This window comes from Bison bison, unplaced genomic scaffold, assembly GCF_000754665.1.
Source record: "Bison bison bison isolate TAMUID 2011002044 unplaced genomic scaffold, Bison_UMD1.0 scf7180017862278, whole genome shotgun sequence".
Classification (NCBI taxonomy): domain Eukaryota; kingdom Metazoa; phylum Chordata; class Mammalia; order Artiodactyla; family Bovidae; genus Bison; species Bison bison.
This window is the reverse complement of record NW_011492850.1, coordinates 401,916-421,736: the sequence shown is the minus strand read 5'-3', so window position 1 is coordinate 421,736 and position 19,821 is coordinate 401,916. Positions and strand designations below refer to the sequence as shown.

Sequence of the window (19,821 nt, the reverse complement as noted above, 5' to 3'; positions counted from 1 at the left end):
CTCTCACTACGTGCAGGCACCATACCATGAGTGTAACACGCATTCACTTACTGAACCCTCATAACAACCTAACAATTACATGCTCCTATTACCTTCACTTTAAAAATAATGAAATCTTGGCACAGAGTGCTTAAGAAACAGGGACACAGCCAGTGAGTTAAGAGCCCGGGGTATCCCCACCCTTTCTCCCCTAAGCTCACAACTCCCTCTCAAAGAGAAGTCTCTCAAACACAAACAAAAATGTCCCCCGGCAGAGCCCTCAGGAGCTGGGCCACTGATCTTGAAAGCAGGCTTCTGAAGAGCTCATAGCTGTGACCCATTCTGGCTTAAAGACCCCCTTAACTGGAACTCCCTTCCTCTCAACCCAAATTCAATCTGCTTGTCCTGATGACAGAAATCAACTGAGAAAAGGCCAGGGCCATTAGCCAACTAAAATCAATCCTTTTATTCAGAACATACCAATGATTTCTAACAGCTGGCTCCTATGTTCAATGAGCTGACAATCTTATCAATATACAAATGATTAAAAACATGTATTTTGAGGGTATACAATGAGTAAGGGTTATGGAGACAAGTAGACTAGATCAATCATTCAATCAGTCCCAACTCTGCCACTTACTGATTCCATTATCCTGAGCACGTTACCGGTCTCAGTTTCTCCTACTCCCCATCTCAAAGGTTGTTGTGAGGCATGATTGTATGAATGGGAATAAAGTGCCATGGTTGACTACAGAGGCCCAAGAGCTAGAGGTCTGAATCCTGGCTCCATCCTTTAACCACCTTATTATTCTCCCCAACACCCAAAGCTATGAGTCTATGCTCCTATTTCCTTACCTGTAGTATAGCTAAGTACTGTCTACCCAAAGGACAGCCATGTGAATTAAAGGAGAAAAAAATATATAAAGCCCTAAGAGAATGACACATAGTAAGAATTAAACATTTAAAAAGCAAAAAAGAGCTGAGGTTTTAAAAGTCAAACCACAAGTTTAAGTCCCAGCTCTGTCACTTATTATCTAGGGCTAAACAATGGTATACAAGCCAACTAACCCCTCAGAGGCTCAGTTTCAACCAAGATTTTGTGAGATTAAAGGAGGCAATTGTGTAAAAGTGTTCTCTAAACTCCGCATCGCTATGTAAATGTTAGGGTCGTTTTATGTTTTATGTTAATTGTACCGAGTGGTCCTTTCAAATACTATCTTCATCTTTAAAATGGAAAAACTCAGGCAGAGAAATTTTAAGTCACAGAGAGAAGGCTGATAATTTCAAAAGTAGGAGGGAGAAAAGGATTGGGCCAAAATAAATTCACATCATGACAAAGCAGAAAAGTAATAAGCCTTCAAGAAGAAAGATGAGAACAAACACCCATTAACCTGTTTTTAAGCAACAACTTCACCTGCTGATTAAGCCTCTCAGTGCAGTCTATGAGTAAGAATTCTCTAATTTCCTCCCAGAAACAGTATTAATAGACTTCAGGGTGAGAAAGAGCTTAACCATCAAACCTCTTTTCCCATGCATTAAGTTAATTTTGTGGATGGGGCAGAATATCAAAGCCCGGGGGACAAAACTGGACTCTCACTCTAGCAATTCTCTTAACCTATACCTTAAAAAAAAAAGTTGCAATCCTTCAGAGAGGTTTCCTTCTTTGGTTGGTCAGAAATGTCCTTGTTCTCCAGGTCTCCTCATGCTAAATATGGTAATAGCTGGCAAACAACCAGCCCAGTAAATTCCAATGATACTTAAGAAAGCATTCATATTGCCTGAAATTACTCTGAATCAAACACTTAAGACCCACAGAGCTGCCACATATAGCAGTTCAGCTGGAACTCTTATGTCAAAAGCAGCAGGATGCCTTAAGAACATACAAGTGTGGGGAAATAAAGCAATCTACTCTTCTTTATTGCAACATTCTTCAGCAACAACATGGATCTCCTACCCACTGTGCACACAGCACTGAGCAAGGCCAGTGGGAGGCTGGAGGGAGAAATCTAAGAAACAGGTGGTGTTCGTGGGGTGCCAAAACAACAGGTTGATTCAATCAGTTCTGTCCCACAACTAATCAATTTGGTGAAGAGAGAGGAGAAAGAATCTTAGTCATCCTGTTGGCTAACCAAATGGATCGGCTAGACCACTGCACAACTATAAATTAGGTCAGAATGCCAGATTTAGTAGTGATATGAGGTCCCCCTTTCAGGGATGGTCCAAGATCCTGGATATCTAAAAAGACAAGACAGAAGCAGGCTACCCTCCACCAACCCAAAAACAGAGCTTGCTTCAGAACAGACTGGTTTTTTTTGCTTCCTGCAGTATCTTTTTAAAAGATACTAAATGTGCATTTTCTGGGCACACACAACTGACAGCTTGTTGATTTGTAATACAGTCAGATTAGAATTTTAAAGTAATTACAGAAAATACCAGTTAACAAATATACAGAAAATTGACCAAGTGCATTAGAAATCAAAGGATTTTTTTAAAGCTATTAAATAATTTTTGATATATCAATACCGGTAGCAATTTGATATTATGTAGTTCAATGTATCCATGTGTGTTTTGACGCATTAAAGATAAAGAGAATACCTTTAATATTTAAAGAAGTATTTCAAATCAGTAACCAAAAACAAAATACCTTGATGAATAAAAGACACAATTTACCAAAATAAATAAAAAGAAAAGGTAATAGAAATGGCCACTGATCACATGAAAAACATTCAAGATTACTGTAAGCAGAGATACCAATTAGGATGAGGTAGCATTTACCACTTATCAAATTGTTAAAAGAGTTGTAAAAATAAAACCAGTGTTGATGATGGTTGGAAACATGGACAGTCTCATACTCAACTAATACAGTATAACTTGGTCAAACTATATGAAAGGAAATTTGGCAATGTGTATCAAAAGCCACACAAAGGTCCATCTTCTTTGATAAAATAATTTGACTTCTTGGAATTTATGTTAAGAAAATACATATTCCTACCATTATTTACATATGAGAATGTTCATCACAACATTATTTATAATCATGAAAGCTGGAAACCAAGACTAGATCTCAGATTAAATAAAATAGAATCTTCAGATAAAACAGTAGACAGCCTTTAAAACCATGTTCTTAAAAAATATTTATACACAGGAAATATATATATATTCAACATCTTATAATAAACTATAATGGAAAAGAATCTGAGAGTATATGTATTCTTTTTTAATTACTTTGCTGTACACCAAAAGTGTTAGTCGCTCAGTTGTGTCAGATTCTTTGTGACCTCATGGACTGTAGCCCACCAGGCAACTCTGTCCATGGAATTCTTCAGGTAAGAATATGGTGGGTAGCCAATCCCTTCTCAGTGGATCTTCCCGACCCAGGAATCAAACCCCAGTCTCCCGCACTGCAGGCAGCTTCTTTACCAATGAGCCACCAGGGAAGCCCTAACTAATACAATATTGTAAATCAACTATACTTCAATAAAAAGAAAGAAATATGAAGAAAAAAATTATTTACATATATAGGAAAGTGTTCACAATATTTTCAGTGGTACAGAAGTATATTGTAAAACTACAATATGCTAAAATCTTAATTACAGTAAGATTCACAGAAAAACAACTGTATGAAATGTAACAAAATATTAAGTGAGGTTTTGTTTTTGTTTTTTTTTTAAATGAGGTTTTGATTGGAGGTGATGGGATTATTGGAGATTTTAATTTTCTCTTTATGTTTTTCTGCTTATTTCCCAATTTTTAAAAATCACTCTTTGGCACAGTAATTTCTCTTCTGGAAATCTAGCTTAATAGAAATATCCTAAAGAGGGGAATTTCTGTATAAAGATCATTTATACAGAATGGCATTTAAATTCCAGATTTAAAATCTGGCATTTATAAAGTGTCATTTATGCAGGAAAAAAAAAAAATGATGGAGACAAATATGTAACCAAAGCAAAGGAGAAATCAAAGAAAGGCAGAACAAGAAATTGCATATACATTATAAAATCTACAATTTTTAAGAGTTGATAAAAAGACCAAATGATGTACACCAGAATATTAACAGTGGCATGACTGTGGATTTTTCTTATACTTTTCAAAGGTCCTTCAGTTTAGTCGCTCAGTCATGTCTGACTCTTTGTGACCCCATGGACTGCAGCACACCAGGCTTCCCCATCCGTCACCAACTCCCAGAGCTTGCTCAAACTCATGTTTATCGAGCTGGTGATAAACTCCTTAACCACCCTTAAATATAATTACTTTAAAAATTGTTGTTTAATTGCTAAGTTGTGTCCGACTCTTTTATGACCCCATGGACTGTATGCAGCCCGCCAGGCTCCTGTGTCCATGGGATTTCCCAGGCAGGAATCCTGGAGTGGGTTGCCATTTCCTTCTCTGGGGGATCTTCCCGACCCAAGGATCTAACCAGTCTCCTGCACTGGCAGGCAGGTTCTTTACCAATAAGCCACCAGGGAAGCCCAAACCTCCCGCCCAAAAAAATTCTTGTAAAGGTGCCAGAGAAAATCAACAAAGCATAAATATGAGTTAATTACATGTAAACATAAGGAATAATTCTATTGCTATGTAAACCTACCTTTAAATGTTACAGTGTTTGTTTTCAGTTACAATCAGATTTTCCTTCCATCTCTTTAAAGTTTATGTCACAGGAACCATGACATATTGTTACTACTTTATATAGTAACATCCCAAATGTGCATGATTTACAGACATGTTTTTTTCTCTAATAATCCTCATAAAGATTAGAAAGTGCTTTAAATATTCTAATAAAGTAAATGTCCTTCATGTTCCAATTTAAAAAGATCTAGCAAATAAAGGCATATCTCAGCAAAGAAAACAGTAAAAAGTAATAATCAAAATATACACGTCCTTAAACTTCAGTGAGTCTCTACACTTTATAGACAAAAGCACATGAAAGCAGAGAATTAAACAAAAGTTTCTTTGCAGCATACCACTTTACCGTTTAGAGAAGTTAACAATTTAACACTATCTAGGGTTCTGACTATTCATATTCAGAAACTCAACAAAATGTATTAGTGCTTAAATAGTATCAATTTTTCTCTTATTGGAATGTTGAAGAAGTAAGCCAGCATAGCAACCTCTCCCTGTTAGGTACTAGTTAAAATAGATTATTTAATCTTTGAGGCTTAAAAGCCTCCCAGAATCTCCTCAAAAACAGAGATGAGAGTGAAAAGATGAAAAAGAAGCAAATGCCAATGTTAAAGTGCACCTGTCTCTGAACGAGGTAGTATACTTTAGAATGTAACCACAGCTTCTTGTACACACTTTAGTCAGCAAGCAAAACTGTATTTTAAAGGGATACTATTTGTTAAAAGATACCATATTATTAGGGAGACAATATCTGACTCCAACCAAAATATTATCATCATGTTTTCCTTACCTGACAAAATACACCCAGGCTTTCTTCCTGTAAATAAATACAGGAGGTGAGAGCACTACTCTTAACCCAGAAACAGGTTTTCCAATGCCCATGGATACAACCTGCCTTTGTGAGATGATGAATCCATCTTGGCATGATGTTTGGTTGATACAAAGAACTAGAGTCACAGCCAATATCCTGCAGACGGAACTGACTTGAAGACCAGAAACTGCCCTAGAGGTCTCTGGGGAAGGTCCTTCAGTGCAATGGGAAGAGAGACACAGGCCCCTCACCGCCTGATTGGGAGATCAAGGGCTCCAGAGCTGGACTGTAGTAACTGGCCTACAGTTCAAGACTGGCAAGAGACAGTAAAATGAACCCCTTAAGAGTTCATTCAATCATCCAGTAAAGCCCAAACTCTGAGGAGCCGGTAGGACAGGGTTTTGCCAAGGCAAGCACAAGAGGGTGAGGGAGATGTTAGCATGATTAATCAATGCCACCTGAGGCAGCAACTCAGGGTGTGTCCACACTGCACTGAAGTCACTGCCTGACTGTGACCAGAAGCTCCTTCAGCGACTGCCACTGAGAACCAGATCTTCCAAAGGAGATACTTCCACCTTAACTTGCCCAAGATCAGGCTAGGCATCCAAGTCTCAGAACACAGCCCTCTCTCTTGCCACAAACCCACTAACAGACATAATAGACACCACAACATGTGCCAAATTTATATTTACACCCCCACCAAACAAAGGGCTCTTTGTCTTTCCCCCAAGTCAAGTTTTGCTACTTCTAAATTCCAACAGAGAAAGAGGAGAACAGCAGACAAGCCCAGCAGGGGTGAGCTGGGGGTCGCTGTTCCCTGGTGCTTCTAGATTTACTCCCCCCAGACCCTACAGCTCTTAGTCACCCCGACTGCAGGAAACTGCTCTCAGCCAGTATAGATAAGTTACTAAGTAACTGTACTTCATGTTTCTAATTGTGTGTGTTCATCTGTCTTGTCTCCATGATGATGTCAGCTCCTTGGGGGCAGGTCTCTATCTTCCATTTGGTCAATGACTCCTACACAGCTAGAAAAGTAGAATACCCTTACTGCCTACCACGGGATGCTAGGGGAAACACACAAGTTAAGGTTGACAACACACCACAGTCCTCCTTAACACACCACTAAGACAGCACAGCTACACAGATAATAAATCGTATAGCTTAGGCCTTAGAGCTAAGAGCTTAGAGCTCCTACTAGAGTATTATATAGAAACTTATATATTCACATATATAAACAAATTAACATAATAATTGCTTTGTTTTGCTCACTCCTAGCTATGGCTTGTATCATTCCTGCTTCTTGGCTTTACTATTCTTTTTAACGTCACAGTGTATTTTCTGCCACACAGCTGGTTCTCCAGGGGAGGAGAAAAGAAAGAACAGACCTACAGCCAACTTCCTACCACTGCCAACGAACACTGCTATTTGTCCCATCTAGAGGCCATGAGCGTATCCTTTCAGATCTGAAGCCACTTCCTTCTTCCTATCACGAACAGCAAGACCAAGTGTCTCTGTTAGAGGCGCACTTCTGAGCCCCTTCTTGCAGACTGCTCAGTTCTGCTCAAGAAGTCCTCCAGAGCCCCTTTATCTTACCTTCCTTATTTTATTTGCTGCAGCAGCGCAGACACCCCAAAAGCAGGACTGCCTGAAAGGAATGACCTTTATATTTTTTTCACTAACATATGTGAGGGAAATCCCTGACACCAGATAAGTGTTCATGGGTTAACAAGAAAGACATCCTCAAAGACACAGCATCATTCACAAGGGCTGAGGACAGAATTCTTTGACAGACACCAAGAAAACTGGAACTTTTATGTATTCTGGCATCTCAGGTAATATCCTGATGGAGACACAAGGAGGCATCCACCAAAGTCATACATGACACACACATGGCAGTCCTAAGACTTTGGATAGACTGCCAAAAAACCCCACTTTTTTACAACTAAATAATTTTATTAGCCTTTTGAGGATACCAGAGTGGCTTTCTTCTCCCTAGTGAGCTAGGCATTCAATAAGAAGCAGGCACTTTCAAGGGAGAAAAAATTGAGCACAGGACCCAAAGTCAAAGCAACCCATCTCTAACACTATCAAAGAATAAATAAACAAAACAAAAAAGCCCTTAGCTTTCCTAGATTCTCTGCAGTGATTCCAAAATTTCCCTAGTATAAAAGTTACCTGGCCGTTTCTTAAATATACAAATTCGCAGACACTATTCCAGACTCACTGAATCGCAATCTCCAGCAGAAGACCCCAGGTGTTCTTATTATAAAACAGGTTGGGGAAACACTGCTTAACCAATGCTTCCCTCCCTTCCCTTCCTACTGCCAACTGGAAAGGGAGGTACAAAACCCATAGGGCTACAACGATTAACTCAAGCAATCGCCCTGATGGGATCATCTTCAAGGTCCTCACGGGGTTTAACTCATTTTATGGAAGGGTGGGTGTCAGTTCAGTAAAAGGTACCTCTGGATCCCTAACACGAAAGGCTCAGGACTCTTTGAGACAAATTCCTGAGAAGATGCCAATGGGTGCAAGTCATAAGGAGGAAGATTACAACTGAATATAAGATCTTTCAAAGAATTACAGCTGTCCAAATCAGAAGAGGTAATCAAGGAGAAAAAAGGTAGGCTACACCTTAACCAGGATGTTCTAAGAGGATTAGAATCACCATGGGACAGATAGAAGGACTAGGTGAATTTTTAAAGTTCCTCCCAACAAATAAGTCAACAAAGAGGAAACTTTGAACTACCCATTAATTAATAAAAAGAGATAGCATAAAAGCGTATAGGTGGGGTCCACCTTTAACTGATCTTTTCAAAGCAGAAAGGACTATAAGGACAGACCTCTGACTCACCATCACCTGTCTTCCAGAATGTCCCACAGTTGGGACAGGCAGAGCAGGAGTCACAGGTGCCATGACCAGGAAGGACCTGCTGCCCGGCTGACCACATGCTAGGCACAGGCCAGGGAAGGGATGCGTGTGACATGGTCTCTGCCCTCAAGGAACAAATTTCATTCTGGAGATGGCTCACCCTCTGTGGTTCTCTGAAAAATGTATTTACCACGTGTCACCTTTTGCTTTTTATTGGTGATAGTGATTTTCAATGGAACCCTCTTGGAGCGAAAAAAACAAATATACTAAATGTAAATATCTGCTCGGTCTAGTTCAAGTTTACAATATGCAGCTCACAAGGAAATAAATCTCAAAAAAAAATCATCTAAACAAATTATCCTAAATTTGGGAATAACATATACATACTACTAAAGTAGATAACCAATAAGGACCTACTGTAAAGCATAGGAAAACTTGGATCAATATCCTATAATAACCTAAATGGGAAAGGAATCTGAAAAACAAAAGATATTTGTACGGGTATACCTGAATCACTTTACTGTGTACCTGTAACTAATAGATCCTTTTTTATATAACTTTATTAATTTTCGGGCTGTGCTGGGTCTTCACTGCTACACAGACTTTTCTCTAGTTGCAGAGAACAGGGGCTGCTCTCCAGTTGTGATGCACAGGCTTCTCACTGTGATGGCTTCTCCTGTTGTGGAGCACAGGCTCGAGGGCGCGCCGGCTTCAGTAGTCGTAGCACATGGGCTCAGTAGTCGTGGCTCCCAGGTTCTAGAGCAGAGGCTCAATAGTCGGGGTGCACAGGCTTAGTTGCCTCTGCAGTATGTAGGATCTTCCCGGATCAGGGATCAAACCCGTGTCTCCTGCATTGGCAGGTGAATTCTTTACCACTGAGCCACCAGGGAAGCCTATACATCATTGTTAATCAGCTATACTCCAATATAAAAAAGGGTTTTTTTAATTCTAATTTTAAAAATAATATATTCCAAGAGTCCTCAAAATGTCCAAATTACAATAAGGCGTGGAAACTCTGGACAAAATAACAGAAATTGCTGCCATAGTAATACAGTAATACAGGAAGCAGTACAGGCAACTCAAGTGAGAGGCAGAGGGTGGATGCCAGCATCTGTGAGGTTAAATTCCAAAGTAAAAGTGACCTTTATGAATTGCAGAAGTGATCAGGGAAAAAAAGAGAGAGAAGAAACCACCACACACACACACACAGAAATTCAAAACGGCAAATTTAAATAAAACATCTGGGGAAGGGGAAAATTCGGTTTTCCCCAAATGTAAGGTGAGCAATAACTTTTGCAAGTACTACTTTTTAAAAAAACTGTCTTGAAGTATTGTAGTAGTCCAGAATAAGAAAACTACTAAAAGTAATTGTTCAATGAAACAAATACGTCCTGAGTGCCTATCAGATGCCAAAGCACCGTTCTAGGCACAGGGGCTGTGTGTGCTGTGTGCAGTCAGTCTCATCCGACTCTTCGCGACCCCATGGATGGGTGGGGTGTTAGAACAAACACAAATGAAAAGACACAATTCTTCTCCTCAAGAGGCACTTGAGGATTTGTGTGTGTGTGCATGAGCTCATTCATACGAAAGATGGAAGAGGTGTGGAGAGTGGACAAGGCACTAGACTGAGGACCACAGGAGAGAGACTCTTGTCTCAACGTGTCCATAATGGGCTCAGTGATTATGAACAAAGTGCCTAAGCAAATGGAGGACCAAAGTAGTGCCCCTCCCACAGGATCACAAGACTAATTAACAGCTGACCTGGAGGAAAAATTTTGGTCTTCTGGCTCCTAGACCAGTGAACCTCCCCAAATACAATGCATATGGCAGACAGATAAAGAAAGAAAAGTAGAGGAGAAGAAAATCCTTTGGCTTCAAGTCATCTTCAGAGAAAGGAAAGATGAAAGAAGGAGAATAAGGAAAGAGTGGGAGTGAAATAAAAGGTTAAGTTGTGGTTCAAGAGAAATCAAGAAAGGAAGCACTTAAAAGTGTATGCACAGTATCAGTATAATGTAAAATCTGATTATATTCTCGTTCAAATCATAGCTTAGAATTTTTTGCCCTAAAACCATTAAGGACCAATAGACAAAGTGTCCAAAAATGATACATATGAATGAAACTTGAAGAAAAACAGATAACAGAGAGGAAAGTAAGGGGGCAGTTTATAATAATATCATGTAAATATATATAAGAAGCCCTTCTAAAGAGACAATGTGGACCCACTGTGCTCAGATGAACAAGATGAAACAGTACTTATTATTTCTTATATAAGATATTATTTACTCTACAGCTTTTATGTCACCAATTTAAAAAATCTTTGGGAGTCAGAAGGGTTAAAAACTGGAATGGCTGATTAAGAACACGTTCGTTCTGGAAATTATTAACATTAAAAAGGAAAGACCCCAGGTACACACCTGCTGGAGAATAATGAAATATGACTGGGCTCCAACCAAGTTACTGCACCAGAATCACCTGTAAACCTTGAAAAATACAGAATCTCAAAATACGGAATTTCAGACCTACTGTGCCAGAATCCTTGGATGTTGAGGCCAAGAGGCAGCCCAGATGACTTTGATGCAGCCAGGATGTGGAGCTCTGTTCTATCACAGTGGACCAGGTAAGGAGAGAGACCACTAGGAATGGCATCAGAGAGTGGGAACTAGATCAATGCAAATTTTGTGGGCAAAATAGAATTTCTGTGGGTGTGATATTTTTTAAATGTATTGTAAGGCTGGTCTGAAGCATCCAAGCATATCCCACTGAATTCAAACATTTTCTAAAGGTCCTGAAGTCAGCAACTACAGTTCAGGTGAACCAAAAGCTACTGTTCGAGGCTATAAGCAGCTCACAGAAGAGGCAGCAGAGTGGGAATGGCACAGAGATATCAAGAATGTGGGTAGATAGTTTTAAAAAATCAAAAACATCAGGAAAAAGAGAGACTAAAAAAAAATTCACTCTCATCCTCCCTCCCCAAAAAGAAATAATAATAAAACAGAAAGAATAAGAAGAAACAAGTTCTAGGGTAAACTTTATCTTCATCTGAAAGAATAAACAATTACTCTTTGTGATTTTTTTTAAAAGCAAGAGAAGAATTCAACTGAGAAATCGTGTAGCAGGCACCAAAACCAGGGAGTGACTTCCCATTGCAAAGCAAAAGAAAACAAGGAGCAAGGGGTGGTCTTGGATAGCTGTTTAGACAATCAGACAGATGGGTTGACAGCTCCCTGCTTCAGGAATTCAGTCATGTTTAAATTAACAACTGGCCACTAGCCAAATACAGGAACACTCAAAAGTTTAAAAGGGTGTGTTATAATTGATACCTTGGCAAAACACAATGATAATAAATTGAGAAGATTCAAGAAGCTTTCACTACTAGACTCTGAAAAGTTTCAAGATCTGTACCAAGAAAAGGGCTTTTTAATCTCTTCCATTCCCATGTAGTTTAGCTTCTGAAGAACACCTGTCTAGAAATCAAAATATCTAAATCCTGTCTTTGAGCTAACACTAACACTCAGCTTGTCCATCTGAAAGCTAGCTAGTAAGAGCAGTACCTCATCAGGGCAGAAGTATAGGTCCTAAAATGAGAGAAGCCCTGTGTATCAGTTATCCTATTCCTGACATGTCTTATCATTAAACACTTAATTTAGCAAATCACTTTGGAAACATATTATTCCCTCCAACTCTCTAAATAAGTGATTTCTGGTTCTCTTTCATAGATGAGATGACAGAACATGAAGATAATTTACTAAAACAAGCTAATGGTAGACCAAGGATTATAATGTTCAGACTAGCCCATTGTTTATATTCCTCTATCCTAAATTTACACTTTACTAAAGCTTTCGCTCAGAGAAAAAGGAAAGGCAAAAATACTATCATATGTTTTGGTTCATCATCACACAGCACCTTGGTCCACTTCTGAAATTCTTAGGGACCGGGAGGTGTATGGACTTTGAACTTTCCAAGAAAGGTTTGGTGTTGAACAACCCAGCATTGTGATAAATAACTTTGATGTCTTTTCAACATCTGTGATTGGCATGTCGACTGCCTGTTAACAATGTACAAAGAGCAAATCTTTCTAAAGCCCATCATCTTCATTACTTTCTCTTTGCAAAGAGTCATAGCTCAAGTACTAAGTTTTTTGGTAAAGGTAAAACTTTCTTCAGATTAAGCTAGGAAAAGAAGGGGCCACTTTCAGTTCAACAAACATGCACAAGCCACCATCCCACTGGAAGCAGAGAGTTCACAAAAAAAAAAACAACACAGTCCTGCCTGCAAAGGACTTTCTGAATACCTTTTGACTGCCACCAGTGTAACATACATTCTCTTAATTAATCCTATTAGTTGAGTAATTTCATTCCCATTTTATTGGTGAGTTCATACAACAGAGCTGGATTTGAACCTAGGATTAAAGCGCAGAGCTCCAAAGCCCAGGTTCTTTCCACGAAACAGTATGGAAAGAAATTTGGATTCTACGATTGTGGGTGGGATGGGTAAGATACGATTGGATTTCCTTTCCACGATCCAACCGTGTTCAGAAAGACTGTTGCAGATATCCAACCAAAAAGAAGCTCTGGAAGGCACCACTTTGAATTAACGTATCCACTCTTCTTCACCCGCCCCTGCCCCACCCCCAACCATGCCAAAAGAACAGCCTTAGCTGCTGCCAGGTTGGAGGAGTTGGTGATCGTCACACCACATTCCTGAGGCTGGACACAGACTCTGAAACTGCGCCCGAGCTCTGCGCCTCGGAAAGAATAACAGCAGTAGAGATTTTTAAATCATGTGGCTCAGCATGCAGCCACACCAGTTTTCCTACTGCTCCTGCCTCCACCTTTCAAAGACTCGAGCCAAACTTTACACATCGGATTCGTGGGGAACCGTGGAACTCAAGAGCGTCAGAACTCGGGCGCGCAGCAAAAGCCTGTCCCCATCCAAACCAAACCCACCCATTCACGCCGTCGGCCTTCCTTCAGCATTGCTGAGTCTGGCTGTGAAGGTGCAAGCCGCTGGGCTGGGACGCCCTGCCCCCGCTCCCTCCACGCCAGAATCTGGCATTCCTGCGCTCAGCCCATCTGCGGTCCGCGGCTGGCGATGGTTGTCCCAGGCAGCCCGCCCCCCGCTCTCCCCCGACCCCAGGAAACACGGAGCCAAATGGGCGAAATTGCCCCAATCCCCGAACTCAAGTGCTCCAAAAAAGGGAGCTGCTGAGGCTTGCTGCCCGGCCTCCCTCCGGCCGAGGAGGCGTGTGTGGGACCCAAAGGCGTGGGGAGCTGCAGGCGGCGAGGGGCGAGGGGGAGGGGGCGCACCCAGGGAGCGGTCCGATGCTGTCCAAACTTTAGGAACTAAGTGGCCTCACTGCACGCCGACGGCCGAGCCCGGCCTTCTCGCCAAGTGGAGGACGGAAGGATGGGAATGGTCGCCCCAGGTGGCCAGCCGGGCCAGAGGGGCGTGAGCCGGGGAGCCGGGGACAGCACCCCTCGGTCGGATACTCACCACGCGCCGGGGCCGCGCGGCACAGCCACAGTGCCAGCAGCGCCCACAGCGGAGCGGGGCGCAGGGCGGGCATCTTCTCGTTCGCCTCCTCCTCCGCCGCCGCCGCCTGGGCAGATCCACATGGGGAGGGGGTCCCGACAGGGGAGCCCCCACTTTTTCCTCCCCTCCTCCTACTTCCGCGGCTCACGGCCTCGCGCGGCGCCCCGAAGCTCAGACTTCAGTGTCTCCACTGCCTGCACCCCAAGTCCGCCGTTCCTGGGCCGCCGCCACAGCCGCCGCCCGAAGTTTGGCTGAAACTTTCTCGGGTGTGCAGCGAAGCAGCCTCGTGTGTCCTTCCGCCTCGGCCGCCTCCTCCCACCTCAAACCCCGCCCCGCTGTCGCCGCGGCCAGGCCCCGCCGCCTTCGGCACCCAGGGGTTTCCCGCAGGAAGAAGCGCCGGCCCGGGCTGCGCGCGGAGGGATCTACTATGAGTCCTCAGACACCCCCCAGGCTTGCCAACCCGCGTCGAGTCCGGACGCGCCTTAACTCACTCGGCGCTGGAGCGTCTCTCAGGGCCGGGCCTTTGCCAGGGGTTGTGTTAGGACTCTGAACTTGAATCACTAGGGTAGTGAACTTTCCGGGAGAGACAGACATCATCCAGCGAGATGGGTATCGCCCATATACAACCACACATCCACACACTCCCCGGCTAGCTGGAGGAATGGGACAGAGAAGGACCAGTGCTGTCAAAGAAGGCTATGGGAGCCAAGGCGCCAAAGTCCATTTAAAATGAGCAGAGCCATCGAATGGGCTGTATTGCACCCTTCATTCATTCAGTCATTCATTTAGCAAACATTTCTTAAGTACCTTACTTTGTGTAGCAGTGTGCCGCAGTGTGCCTGGTACAATGGGCTGATACTAAAGACACATGATGCACAAGCTAGCTTTGAGGACCGAGACTTTGCTGCTTCTTTCATAGCGGAGCTGGGATGAAAGCAGAATCTTAAAAAGTTAGTAAAATTTGCATAGGACAAGGAGATCAGCTAAGGATATCCCATTGTAAGATGATAATATCTGAAACTTGGAAACAAACTAAATGCCCACCCATGAAGAAATGGATGAATAATGTATGGTATATTTTAAAACTGAAATGTAGTACAATTGAAAAGACTATATTCATAGATAGAGATAAATATGAGATTTATCTAGAGAGATAGAGATAAAGTGATAGTTTTAAAAAGCTAACAAGGAGATACAAAGAAAAACTATATTATTTATGGATGCATACCACACAGTACATAGTAAGAGAATATAACCAAAATAATGCTTACTTTCCTGACAGGAGAGTGGGGGATGTGATCAGGTATGGGTACAAGTGGGCTTGTTATTGTAAGAAAAGAACTGAAATAAACAAAAAGTTTGTGTGAGCATAGCATTCCATTCGAGAGCCATCATGAAAGCAAATAAGAGAATCAGTAGATGAGTCTGGCATTATTAGCAATGACCAGAGTCAAGGAGGGAGAGGAGGTTGGGACCAGATTATGCAGGTTCTTGACTGACAAGCAGGGGATGGAGGGTACGGTTATCTCTCAGGTCATAGAAAACCACTGAAGGTTTTTGAACAGGAGTAAGACTTGAAGGAAAGAAAGGTTGCTTGATAAGCCTGTGCAAAATTGACTGTCAGGAGCAAAAGGTGAATTGGAGTCCAAGGACTAGTCAGGAGCTTGTGAAACAGTCCAGGCATGGGGTGATGAAGGCCTGCAGTAAGGAGGTAAATGCCAGAATGGAAAAGAAGGGAAAAAAATTGGGGGGGGGAGGCAAACCTCTATTACTAATTGGATGTGGGAGTTTATATCCTGTTGGGAAGGGGAATCTTACCCACAGAGCCTCTCTCTGGCTCCTATAGGGAGCCAAACTTCTAAAAATAGTAAATATAAGGCCCTTACTTGACTGGGCTCCAAATCTTATCCTCCCAGCCCCACTGTGAACTTTACACATTAACAGTATTGAATGACTTGAGATTCCCCCAAACATAACTTCTTGTTTCAATCTCTGTACCTTCTGTCCCCAGATTTGGAATGACTCTTGTAGCCCCCTTCCCTCTTCCTCTTGGTGAACTTCTAATCATTCATCCTTCAGTCCTGAGAAGGATCTACAGACACTGTGATGAATTTGTACCCCGCAGACAGTCCCTCCACTGCACTGCTTCTTTATCTTCCACTGTTATCTATTTTTTCACACAAGATCGTTTGTGTTTCTATCTTCCCAACCAGATCAGAAGTTCTTATGGGCAAGGACCATGGCCTTATTCATTCCCAGTATCTATCACATGCAACCCCATGAACTGTATCCCACCAGGCTCCTCTGCCCATGAAATCCTCTAGGCAAGAATATTGGAGTGAGTAGCCATTCCCTTCTCCAGGAGGTCTTCCCAACCCAGGGATCAAACCCAGGTCTCCTGCACTGCAGGTATATTCTTTACTGTCTGAGCCATCAGGGAAGCCCCACATAAGAACTAGAATGTACAATAAAACAATGCCAAACAAGTGTAATAAAACAAGTATAATCACAGGTCTGTGAAGTTCCAAACTGGATTTTAATAAGCACTTTATAATAGAGAAGTGAGTGCTATTATTGAAAGTAGTCAGCTTGAGATGCTAGAAACTCTTTTCAAAAATAACATAATTAGTCAAAATAGTTTTGGAATTTCCCTTCTACAAATGTGTTCAGAAAGAGTCGATAACATTACTTTTTAGCTGTTGACCTATGGGGTTACCAGCTTGATCATTTGTCTTACTCACTAAATACCATTCTTAATGACTTGGCTGTATACAAATTTTCAAAATCACCTGCAAAGATTAGATTTGTCACTATTAAAATATGCCAGAAGAATGTAAAAAGTAATCACCCCCAAAGAGGAGCTCCAGAAATGACTGTGGCTATGACAACATTATTAAAATAAGTATGTGATTTCTCAAGGTGACTGTTTCAAGAAAAGCAATTATTTTGTTCACATATAAATTTTGTTGGATTTGTTATTGTGTTAAATTTATTGCATAGGACCCCATAAGGACAAAAGTAATACAGAGTAAATATTCTGAATGGAAATAGAAGGCTATGACTGAAGAGGTATTTGAAAGAATGTGTTTTGAAAAAAGCTATGGATATAAATTGCTAAAAATGAAACAAAAAGGGAGCTGAAAAATCAAGGGAAGAAACTGGAATCAGCAAAGACTGGGAGATGAGAGCAAGTAAGTTTAACCCATCAACTGACATTTTGGTGAATATTTACCATGGTCTAAATATTATATGAGGAGTTGAGGGATAAAGAAAGAGAGACAAGTATTAATGACTGACAATATCCAATGTGACAAGTGGAATGTTGTGAGTTCACAGCTGAGGGACTGTGTGTCATGTCCCAGAACAGGGGTGGTCAGGGAAAGATTCCTGGCAGACCGCAATAGCTGGACTAAGAACTGGAGGACCAGAAGATGAATGAGGTAAAGAAGAGACAATTTCTCATGGTTGGAGGTCTAATCTATATCAAGCACAGGGAACAAGCATAGAGGTAGGTGGACAATAGAGATGAGAGATTATTCCCTACAGCAGGTAGATAAGAACTTAGACAGGGGCTCCAGATGTACAGAAAAGACCAGCATTGACTCCTAAGACCAGTAACTGCTTAGGTGAGAGAGGAAGGGTAGACCAAGGAGTCAGCAGTGACCTCAGTGTCTTGAAGTATACGGAGCTATTCCCAGATATAGGAATGACAGGAGAAGGAAAAGGAGGTTTGGTGGAGTAGATAAGTAGGCAAAAGAGCAATGTAGCTGAAGTGAGAAAACTGTTCAGCAGAGTAGCAGCCATGGCTGTTGACTGCTTTAAGGAGAGCTGGGAGGAGCCTGACTGATTACCAGAATGGAACTGCACTGAAATATGCTTTCTGCTATTGGTCTATCCCCAAAGCTAAACCTAAATTCCACTGTGTGCATTTAGATGATCCGTATCAGAAACCAGGGGTCTTGTGGTGGCGTCTCCAAACACCACCATCTTGAGGTACATCTGAGGACATAAGATGCCAGGATCTACTTGGTGATGTCAACCCAAAATGTATTCAGCAGTTTAAATACTCAACTAGATTGGGGAATGGCCTTCCCCCAAGGACAGTGCTTCTAGTCAAAGCAAATTCTACTGTATAGGAGGAACTGGCAGGAAAATATTCAGGTGATCCTGTAACTAAACAGAGTTACTGCCATTTCTTAAATTTCTATAATTTGACTGATAGATAGGAAAATGAGATCCCACAAACTTTCATCTAGGGAAAAAACTCAGTCTCCAAGACCAAACTAAAATCTACAGACCATCAGCAGTAGAAAAATGTGAATAAAACCACCACTAGTTTTGGTTTTGCCAAAACTGAAAATATACATATATGTCTTTACTAATTATAACTCACACATAAAATTGCCTCCCAAGATAAATGCAGAATTAGGCACTTGGTTCTCAATTTATTCTCTCAGATCCAATAAGCTGAAAAAAGCCTCAATGGCAGAGATCCTGTGTTATTTGTCTATTTTGCCCCAGTTTGTAGTATAGTAGTTATTACACATAAGTGCTCAACAGTACCTGTCTTAAATAAATGTTTAATGAAAAGTATATGTGTATATATATATATGAATTGGGGAGAGGTACAATGCTGACAGAAAGCTTAGGTGTTTGGACAATCCAATGCTGAATTAGTTAAACACTATACACGTTGAAGAAGAGATTCTGTAGTACGTATCAAGCATAGGTTGATATATCAATCTACTTCATATCTTGATATATCAAGCTACTCTATACATCTCACCATACAACCCAGGAACCCAGGAATGTGTAATGAAATGTTTGTGGAAGCAGGGATTAAAAGGAAGATTTTTTTGGAAAATAATGCCTTGCATTCGTGCAGTGCTTTAGGCTTTCCAAAACACTTTTAAGTGTATTATCTCATTTGATCCTCAAAGCAGTCGTGGGAAATAGCCAAGCCAGTCATTAGTATCCATTTTACAGATGAAGAAACTGAGATAGAGCATTTAAGTGTCTTGCCTGAGGTTATAGAAGTAATTGGTGACAGAGCTGAGACAAAAACCCGACTCTTTCTGATTTCTTATTGTCTCATTCCACTATCCCATCTGCAGCCCTGTGAAGCACATCCAAAATAATATTTAGGGTGGGGACCTCTGGGCAGAGGTCTGGACACAGCTTCGTATCACTTCCATTTTGGAACAGAACAAACCGACCTACTTATAACTAGGAAACCTAAGCAAGGGAATGCATTCTTTAAAGGCATTTTTTGAGAGCCTACCCTCTGCAAAACATGTCCTTGACTCCATGGCAGTGCAGACAGGAATCAGCCCCCTGTCCCTGTTCTCCAGAGATCACAGCGCAGTGGGGGAGGCCAACATACAGACAACGTAACGACAGCAGTGATAAAGCGCTATGGGCTATGGGAAAGTAGAGAACACTGGGATGAATTCTGAGGCTGCTTTCAATTCGTCTTGTCTCTATCCAGCACTATGGAAATGACCTGAGGTGGCCTATACAACTGGACTGTAAATGGTATAAACAGAAGAGCCATTTCTTATCCATATTTATAATCCCACAGTAGTCAGTTCTACCTCTTGCATGGAATAAGTGTCCAATAAAGACACATTCTGAGAGGTCCATGAGTTTGGCCAAACAAAGGATAAGTTACAGAAGGCAGGAGTTAATCTCAAGGTTTAAACTAGCTCTGAGAATTAGGAGGCAGTCAGACCTTTCAGCTGCACAAAGATCCAAATGGGTAATATAAGAAATTGTAATGTGAGCTCCTTGACATATTTTTGCCCTTTTAGAAATGTGATTATCTCAATTTAATTGATGTCAAGGAGAGGAAAATTTAAGATTATCCTTTTATAGTTAAATCTTCTACATATGTATGTACTACATACCGTATGAAAATATCACTTATGAAACTTAATTAGCAATCCAAAATTCCCTGCTATCCATGAGATAAGCAGGAAAGTTAGTATGAGAATGCTCACTTTAGAGC

General features: G+C 41.4%; 1 protein-coding gene across 1 annotated transcript in view; it reads right to left on the bottom strand.

The window, feature by feature from the left end:
• NOTCH2 (notch 2) overlaps positions 1 to 14,087 on the bottom strand; it is a 175,669-nt gene extending 161,582 nt beyond the window's left edge. Inside the window, exon 1 of the mRNA XM_010832827.1 lies at positions 13,776 to 14,087. Coding sequence (XP_010831129.1) covers positions 13,776 to 13,848 — 73 coding nt within the window. The 5' untranslated portion in view covers positions 13,849 to 14,087. The remainder of the gene's footprint in view (positions 1 to 13,775) is intronic.
• Between the last annotated feature and the right edge of the window lie 5,734 nt (positions 14,088 to 19,821).